The sequence below is a fragment of the Rhagoletis zephyria genome, unplaced genomic scaffold, assembly GCF_001687245.7.
Source record: "Rhagoletis zephyria isolate East Lansing unplaced genomic scaffold, Rhagoletis_zephyria_1.1 Rzeph_scaffold_06675, whole genome shotgun sequence".
Classification (NCBI taxonomy): Eukaryota; Metazoa; Arthropoda; class Insecta; order Diptera; family Tephritidae; genus Rhagoletis; species Rhagoletis zephyria.
In genome coordinates, this window is record NW_016163758.1 from 20804 (window position 1) to 30709 (window position 9906).

The window sequence follows — 9906 nt, forward strand, 5'->3', positions numbered from 1 at the left end:
AATCCAAGGGCAATACAACAGCACCAGTTGCACCCATCCAGATACACTTTTTGGTGCGGTGTTATGCCCAAAAAAGTTATCGGCTCATATTTCTTCGAGGATGTGGATGAAACCAGTGTTGGTACATGTAGGAAAAGATTCCCTACCCGTAGGGGTTTTAGTGCAAAAAATGAGTGTAGGGAAAAGGACAATTTTTTATAAATATGTTTAATTGTATAAATGTTTGATTGCATAAAATTTTATTTGGATAGGTTTTAGACAAAACCGTATGCGTTAAAAAAAAACAACTTGGGTATTTTGGGACAGTCCAATGTACAATATCCAGTAACTTAAGGTATTAAGGGATTTGCGAAAAATCACAGCGGAGAAAAGCCTGGAAACTGTTAAAAAACAGGCGCGAATCGAAGACTTTCTGTAAAAAGTAAAAATGCATGAACATAATATATTGGAATTTTTTTGTCGTTGAATTAAAGGCCAGATTAGTATCGAGAATCCCAAAAATCTCTAAAATCCCTAAATAGTTTCAACACCTTTTCCAAGAGTACTTCAGAAAGCATCAAATGTACATCAGAATAGCCAATTGTACTTCAGAATAGTCAGGAAACGTAAAATGTACTTCAGTGCAGTCTTAAATTATGTACCAGTTGGCATAGCGAATAAAGATAGTGGTGCATCTGGGTGAAAAGTGGTATGCACCTGGTAATATCAATCTATATCAATACTCTACCACTTTTCATCCAGATGCACTATCTTTATTCGATATGCCAGTTGAAACATAATTTAAGTCTGCATTAATAAATTAACTGTTTCATTCTTAAATATGTATATAGACATTGCGGACAAACTAATGTACTTGTAATTTGAAAATATATTAAAAAGTTAATATATTCAAAATCACTATAATATATACTATTTAAATAATTACAATGTGTACGAATTTTCGTCTTCTGAAGTACAGTTTACGGTTTCTGAAGAAAAATTTCTTTATAATGACCTTTATATTAATCTTTCTTCGTTTTTGCTTTTATCGGTATCCTCATCCTCATATTTTTACCTTAATGTTTATTATTTACTTCATCTACAAATTCCCCTTCACCTTTGCCCTTATGTAAGTAAAGTGTATAATTTACCTTGATCTTAATTTACGCATCTTTTATCTTTACGCAGCTTTGTTTTGTCCTTACATTTGCCTTTATTCTTTCATTCATCTATTGGTCTTATTCATTAACCGCTTATCAGCACGATTTTGGTAAATAAATACCATGTGCATACATTTAAGAAGCACTTGTTTCCGTTGCAACTATTTTGCAATTTGCTCCCAACTAACCAACCAAACGCCGCTAAAGAATTTTCACTTCAATATTTTCCTGCAGCGACAGATACAATACGAGGATTATAGGGCTTTATTTTTGTGCTCGTATGGAATAGTAGCTTATGTCGAAAAGCTGGCTTTAGTATAATGCGGCATTCGCAACATACGGATTGCGAATGACTCACTGGCGCCGAGCCCTTCAACGGCTTTTGGCAAATAAACGTGCAAGAAATAGTTCCGAAACTCGTAAGTCAATATTCTTATCAAGTCTCATCAAAAAATGCCTTGTAGTTTAAAGAATAAAGGGAATGCCGCATATTTTACTACATTCAGCTTCCCGACATAAGCTACTATTCCATACGAACGCAGATTTCAAATCAGTTAAAAAGATAATTTATGTCAATATTTCAATGTGTAAACGGAAGGCTTTTTTTATGCAGCTGTTAATACTTTTATTGGCGTAATTACGAGATAAGCTCTATTTGTAAATTATGTTGCCCGAAAAACGTGCGCAAATAATTAACTCATAACGTCTTTGTTGAACACCTTCAGATACCATGTAACATGTTAGGAGCATTAGAGGGGACGTTCACATCAAGCCTTTTAGGCACTATGGCTTTCAGCGTCCACGCGACAATATGCAACTTATAGCTGAATAAAGTGATGAAAGCCTTAAAAGCGGTGGATGTTGGACGTTCTACTCTTATACATTAGTAAATAAAGCCTAGCCAACAATGAACAAAATACACAAATTGTATGTATGGAATATTTGAATCCATGTCAATTAGCCATAGTTTAGCTTACCTACGCACATATGTACATATGTACATATATACTAGGAGATATCGGCCTTTTTAAGGTCCGAAAAATCCCGGGATTCTTGGCAAATAATGCCGGGATTTTCGGGATTTTCGGGATTTGAAATTTGCACAGATGAAGGCTAAGGCTAAAGACATACATATGTATAACTTGCTCCTTTGAAAGACCCAAACTGTGTTTTGCTACTTTGTTTTAGGCTCATGCGCAGAAATCTATGGTTCGTCAACTGTTACGATATATTACACAAGTCTTTTTGAACAACACTCAAGGCGTGGGGTATCAAATAGGAACAAATCGTCCTACATGCTAATGCTTAATTAAGTAATATTTTGTTTTGTTTTTTTTTTTTTTAGCACTTAGCAGCGCTCGTAAAATAAGTTCCATGTCATTAGATAGTTATTAGAAGGACTAACGTATGTATATATCGTTATCTTAACATAGAAAGGCCCTGGAACTTATTTTACGAGCGCTGCTAATTGCTAAAAAACAAAAGAAAGCTATTTTAATTTGTTTGTCAGTTCTGGGAAGTTATACGGCAATTTTATCAGTTTAATGCCATGACATAGTGAATTTTTATTTACTTTGGTGTTAAAGCGAAAACTTTCCACAAAGTATTTCATAAATTGCTGTATAAGTGCAGGCACGTTTTGCAGCAGAAACGTGCTTCTTTTTTCGGCATGACCCAGTTCGAGCAAACACAGACATACATTTGTATGTGCAGACGAAATTATCTATATTTTCAGGCGTAAATATTATTGTGGCTTATTAACATTTAATTTTAATATTGTTATTAAGCTATGTACCAGCGAAACCGGCGCACGTTTAAATATCGTTTTTTCAGATGAGTATTTTTCCCAATGTCAAACAGTTTCAATAACAGGCTATGATATATTGAAATAATTGGACCAAATTTGGTGGAAATCGGCAAGGCGGTTATTGATATATGTATCAAAAATCAATAATCTTGTGTCTTGTTAAACGATTGCTGCAAGTTGGCATCTTTAGTTATTGAAAGATCAGAGTTTTCGTATTTCGGAAATTTACCGTTATATGGTAAGTGGCAGTAATTTTAGTCTGATTTCAAAAATTTTCAACATATTGCTTTTTTGCGCCAACGTTGCTAAATGTGCCGAGTTTGGTAGAAATGGATAAACCGGGTACCGAGATACACATACTACGTAGGCGTAAGTGGGCGGTGCAACGCCCATTTTCCAAAAATTTCCCTAAAAATAATTTCCTGCTAAGAGGTCAATGTATGCATATTTATATTGATTTTGAATAAATTAGCTTAAATAGTTACTATCTTATCGCAATTTTCGTATTTCTGTAAATTACCGTTATATGGGAGGTAGGCGTGGTCATTGTCTAAGCAATGTTCTCACCGAGTTTGGTAGGAATTAGTAAAGGGACTACTGGACTTGGATCCAGTATTTGCGGAAATATCTTAGTTTTTGCATATTGTGAAAAAACCGTTATATGGGAGGTGGGCGTGGTTATTGTCCGATTTCGGTCATTTTCAATCCCAACCTACCTTGGATAAAGCGAAACCTGCTTACCAAATTTCGTTGAAATATCTAAATTTTTGCTCTAGTTATCGTGTAGACGGACAGATTGCTTACAAAATATCTCACGAAATTTCTCGGTTCTATCTGGCCAAATAAAGGAGTTTTAAAGTAAAACCCCATATCTGAACAATCAGTTGTATGGGTGATGTAGACAACACTGACCCGATCTCTGTAATCTTCACTCTTCTGTTAATAATGAGTGAATAGTGAAAAATTCCATGTTCCTATCTGAATAAATGGATGAGTTATAACGAAAATTCTCATATCTGAAAAATCAGCTGTATGAGAGCTATATGTTATAGTGGTCCGATTTTTCCGATTCCGATAAATGATTAATACATTAAAAAATACAACCACTTACCAAATTTCATTCATCCGGATATCCTGATAAACTAAATCGACTCAGCTCGACGTTCTGATNTAATACAACCACTTACCAAATTTCATCCGGATATCCTGATAAACTAAATCGACTCAGCTCGACGTTCTGATCAAATAAGTATACATTTTAGTAGGCCTATCTCTTCTTATTCTGGTACTTACAAACATCGGAACAAAGATATAATACCATTTCATGCTCATGAAAGGTATACAAATTATACTGGGCATGAATGAAGGTTTAATAATTTCTAAGGGAACTAAAAGAGAGATATGTTATCTAATAAGTATGTAACTTATATAATAAGTACGTAACTTCAGTTAAATTGTGAAGATATGTAAGTAAGCAGGTAAACATATACTAGAGCTCGGGATATTCGATTAATCGATCAACCGAATTATTCGAATATGACTGAAGGTGACTACAGTTGCCCTCGAACGCAGGTCCTGCTGAATACTACATTCTATTATATTTAATGGACGTGTGAGCAAAGCACTGGCGTACCAATCACGAGATCTGAGGTATGAATCATCTGGCAGCGGTATTTAAAAAAAAATAAAATTTCTTTGCGCTCGGTTGGGTGTTTATTGTTAAAAAAATAAAAACATAACAGAGTTAACAATTGTCTTTCGAAAAACTGTGGTGAGTTGAAAGACAGTTGCCAAAATTGCCCAAGTAAAAAGAAGTTCTTTTAAATTGAATCAAGAAGACATTTCTTTTATGTATCAAACAGATTATCTCGACAAAATGGAGTTTTGAAAGATATTCTTGTAAATAAAAGCTCTAATGTTCACATAAAATCAATAAGGAATCTTTATGGTATTTTCTTATTTTTCATTCTTGTTTCTGTGACCTACATTTTTCTCTATGTTTAACAAGCTTAGTAATAGGCAAGTTATTTTTAAGCACAAAACAAAACTAATCCAATGATCCAATGAACGGATTTAAACGAAATTAGAATGGGACCATCTGTGAGGTAACACTATAACATACAAAAAAAAAAATCCGACGATTGATAACTTTCCCCCTTTTTTGTGAAGTCGGCTAAAAAGTTAAATTTTTTAGTTTTCAAACTACATACACATTTCTTTATTGTATTTATTTCTTCTTCTTTATTGGCGCTGTAACCTCCTACGCGATTTTGGCACTATGTCTCTATCGTTGTAAAGCTCATACAGCCATACAGCTCATCTTTAAATCGTCTGCGGTATTCGCCATCACCAACTCGTAAAGGTCCGTAAATCTTTCACAGAATCTTTCTTTCGAAAACTCAAAGAGCCGCTTCATCAGATGTTTTCATTGTCCACGCCTCCGCGCCGTACACCAGCACGAGAGAAGACCTTACTTCTCGATTGCCTACCCAGCCCAAAGTAGCACTTATTGGAAAGAGTGCTTCTCCGTTGGATTTCAAGGCTGATATAATTATTGGTTTAAATGCTGGTTCCCAAATAAACGAAGTTGGCTACTCTTACAAACTTGTAACTGTCAACAGTGACGTGTGTGCCCAGACGCGTATGCCCTGACTGTTTGTGTGATGACAGGAGATACTTCGTTTTGTCCTCGTTCACCACCAGACCCATTCGCTTTGCTTCTCTATCTAATCGCTAAGGCAGAACAGATGTAGCCCTTGTTTTTTACCGTTAATAACGATGTCGTAGGCATACGCCAGCAATTGTACCAATTGTACGCTCTTGTAAAGTATTGTGCCTGAGCGGTTCAGTTCTGCGGCTCTTATTATATTCTCCAACATCAGATTAAAGAAAGCACACTTCTTTTCGTGCTGTCGAAAGCGGCTTTGAATTTCAAAATCAACAAATAGATGGTGCGTTCGGTCCTGTTCTCGCGGGTCTTTTCCAAGATTTGGCGTATTTTGAATACCTGATCTATGCTCGATTTTCCAGGTCTAAAACCACACTGATAAGGTACAAACAGTTCGTTGACGGTGGGCTTCACTCTTTCACACTAGATATGATCTTGTAATCTATGCTTAGAGACAGATCCCGCGGTAGCTGGCGCGTATGGTGGGATCGCCTTTCTTGTGGATTGAGCAGAGCACACTTAAATTCCAGTCGTCGGGCATGCGCTCATCTGACCATATTCTGCATAAGAGCCGATGCATGCATCTTATCAGCTCCTCGCCGCCGCACTTGAATAGCTGGGATGGCAGCAGCTTTGTCATGCTCAGTTGGTGGAACATCGACTCCGTCAGCATCGACCGGGGGGTCGGTTTCGTCTTCTCCACAGCTTTCAGAGCTGTTGCCATTCAGTAGGGTGGAAAAGTGTTCACATTTATTGCTGCACAGAGGCGGGTGCGTATCTTGGCTGCAACAAGACAGTGGTGCGAGTCGATGTATGGCCCTCGGAGTGTACGTATGTACATCTAAAACACTGGAAGCATGCCTTCCGTCTATTACAACATGGTCGATTAGGTTTCACGTTTTTCGATCCGGAGACAGCCAGGTAGCTTGGTGGATCTTTTCATGCAGGAACCTAGTACTACATATTACCATGTTTCGGGCCCCGGCGAAGTCGTTCAGCCTCAGTCCGTTATCGGACGTTTCGTCGTGGAAGCTGAATTTTCCGATAGTGGCGCCAAAGATCCCTTCCTTGCCCACCTTGGCATTGAAGTCGCCGAGCACGATTCTGCTGCGATGGCAACAATCCTCCATTGTATTTATTTACCTGCTTAGAATACAGCACGTAATATTTACTCAATTAAGATAAAACATAAGACAATAGGCAGTACAATAAAACTAAACCACACAAATATGTACACGTAAATGGCAACCGAGCCTTCTTTTTAGTTTTATCTAGTTTTTTATAGTTTCATTGCCACTTACTCTCGCAAACTGCAAAAGAAATCGTATAAAATGCTGTCATTTTTAATTTCCGCAACATTGTTAGTTTGAAGTAGAACTTGTTATACGAATCAAATCAAGAACTAGCGTGCTATAGTTTCATATGTTGAAGCAGGTACATATGTATAGTAGTTTGCTAAGAAAAGGGGACTATGTCCTTGAAATGCAGCAGCAATGAAACCTGCTCAATAAATTAAGGATCAAATAAAAGTTTGCTTCGATAGTGACTATCTCAAAGTAACTATCGGTAAAAAAGTGGGCCCCTAGTGCGTCCAATGAACGAAAGTCTTAATCGCGGGAAAAATAATCCTCCTTGTGGATAAAGACAACCGCAAAGAAAGGATCCTAACAATCAAATAGTTGATAGCTGATATTTCAAAATATTTTTTTTTTTTGAGAAATTTTAATCCTGGTGTGCGGTTCTGTAAATGCATTTCCCTTTCAGCTACATTAACTAAAAAATTCCAAATTACACTTAAGAAAATTAGCAAAATTAATATTGATAATAATAATGTTTAAATTTTTCAAGTCGGCAAATATAATCATTAATAAAATAAAAATAATTTATATATTCAATAGCAACAAAGGTAGAAAATTACTAAAAATGGACGCTCAAAGCTTTAAAGAGTTCGGCAAGGCTGCTTTGGATTTTATCGCAGACTACATGGAAAATATACGCGACAGGTGAGAATGCCTTTAATTACAGGCTTCAGCCAAATTTAGGAACTCCGAGAAAAACAAATATATTTTGTTTTAATAATTCACAAATTTGTCTTGTTTCCCAAAATCCAGAGACGTTTTGCCTTCAGTCAAGCCGGGCTACCTAATCGATCTCCTGCCAAAAGAGATGCCAGAAAAACCGGAGCAATGGCAAGAGGTACTGCAAGATATCAACAAATATATCAAACCAGGCATCACGAACTGGCAGTCACCAAATTTCCATGCCTTCTACATAAGCGGCTGCTCCTACCCGTCTATGGTGGGCGAAATGCTGTCTGCCGCTTTCAGTGTAATCGGCTTTCATTGGGTAAGTTCAACTACCGCAAACAAATACTCTAAACACTTCTTTACACTACTTTTATCCATAGCTTTGTAGTCCTGCCTGCACTGAGTTAGAGATGGTTGTCATGGACTGGTTGGCGAAATTTCTCAAGCTACCTGCCCAATTTCTACACTCCACTGAAGGGCCCGGAGGTGGCATCATGCAGGGATCCGCCAGCGAATCTGTGCTCGTTGCTGTTATGGCGGCACGCGAGCAAACAGTGCTTCGTGTAAAAGCCGAACAGCCGGCGTTGAGCGAAGGTGAGATACGTGCGCGTCTCGTCGGCTATTCCAGCGATCAGAGCAATAGCTGCATTGAAAAGGCCGGTGTGCTTGGCACGGTTCCCTTACGGCTGCTAGCTGCCGATGAGAATCAAATAATGCGCGGTGCTCATTTGGCGAAAGCAGTGAAGGAAGACTTGGCTAACGGACTCATACCCACTATCTGCATTGCGACTATTGGTACGACAGGGACTTGTGCCTACGACGACATTGAGACTCTGGCGTCCGTCTGCGAGGAGCACAACATCTGGCTGCATGTGGATGCCGCTTATGCCGGCGCTGCTTTAGCGCTAGATGATCACGCGCAATTGCGTCGTGGGCTTGAGCGAGTGGATTCGCTCAACTACAATCTGCACAAGTCGATGTTGGTAAATTTTGATTGCACAGCAATGTGGATGCGTGACTCAAATCGCGTTGTGGACAGTTTCAATGTGGATCGTATTTACCTGCAGAGCAAATACAATGGACAAACGGATATTCCGGAATTCCGACACTGGCAAATTCCGCTGGGACGCCGCTTCCGCGCACTCAAAGTGTGGCTCGTCTTCCGCATTTTCGGCGCCGAAGGCTTGCGTGAGCACTTGCACAAGCAACTACGCTTAGCAAAACGTTTCGAGCAGCATGTGCTAGCAGATGCACGCGTGGAATTGGTGGCTAAACGCTCATTGGGATTGGTTTGCTTTCGAGTGAAGGGAGACAATCAGTTGACCGCAGATTTACTGCAGCGCATAACGGACCGTAAGAAGCTTTATATGGTGCAGGCATCATTTGGTGGCAAGGATTTCATACGCTTTGCTGTGTGTGGCATGGACCCGAAAGAGGAAGATATGGACTTTGCATGGCATGAAATCGAAGGACAGCTAAATAAGCTACTTAGTGAGGAGAAGGGAAAGAAAATTGAGGCGATAACAGTGAATGCGCATGATACACAGCAAAAAGATAATGAGGATGGTATAAGCCAACAACTGAGCTCAGGTCTGCATATAAGTTTGGGAGCGGACGAGAGAGCTCCATGAATGAATTTAATTGGATTAACACACATGCATATGTACATATGTATGTATAGAAATATATAATGTATTGGTTAGTTAAATTAAAATAAAATGTTTTCATATTAAATGCTTAATCTTTGTTATGCTTGAGTAAATATGTACGTACCTACCTAATTACATATACCCAACCGCAGTGAACGAATGGTTATTGGTGGGTGGTTTGTCACAATAAGAGAAGGGAGCTATAGTTTTACGCCGACTCCGGCTCTTGTGGTAGTGGTATAAAAGATGCTTCTTCAATTCTTCAGAAGAAGAATCCTAGGTTAAAGCAATGTGCTCATTATCATTGCTGAAAAATCTTCTTGAGAAAACGCGTGATGAGTGCGTAATTTTTTTACTTAATATTGATTTCGCAAACTGGTGTCATTTAGTCCAACTTAAAAGATAGGGTAACATCTGTCCCGCTTAGAGAAAGGGGCGTGGCAACTCCCATACAAACGGAATTTATCATACTGCACACCTCTGGAAGTATTTGTGGTAGAGTACTGGAACTTGGTATGGAGATATATGAAATCAATACTATACTCATGGAAAAAAATGTTAGATTAGTGAAAAGAGTATAGGAGACCAATTTTGTAAAGCGTTCAATTTCCTATAA

The 9906-nt window shown here is 38.3% G+C and overlaps 1 protein-coding gene across 1 annotated transcript; it reads left to right on the forward strand.

Annotated features, from left to right (window-relative positions):
- Positions 1-7537: 7537 nt before the first annotated feature.
- On the forward strand, positions 7538-9272 carry LOC108373418 (alpha-methyldopa hypersensitive protein-like). The gene is made up of 3 exons (XM_017629293.1): positions 7538-7617; positions 7726-7960; positions 8022-9272. The coding sequence occupies exons 1-3, from the start codon at positions 7538-7540 to the stop codon at positions 9270-9272; spliced, it is 1566 nt and encodes a 521-aa protein (XP_017484782.1).
- The last annotated feature ends 634 nt before the right edge of the window (positions 9273-9906 follow it).

Coding starts and splice junctions, on each gene's coding strand:
- LOC108373418 (XM_017629293.1), top strand. CDS start 7,538: ATGGACGCTCAAAGCTTTAAAGAGTTCGGCAAGGCTGCTTTGGATTTT. Junction 7,618..7,725: donor ATGGAAAATATACGCGACAG/GTGAGAATGCCT, acceptor CCCAAAATCCAG/AGACGTTTTGCCTTCAGTCA. Junction 7,961..8,021: donor GTGTAATCGGCTTTCATTGG/GTAAGTTCAACT, acceptor TTTTATCCATAG/CTTTGTAGTCCTGCCTGCAC.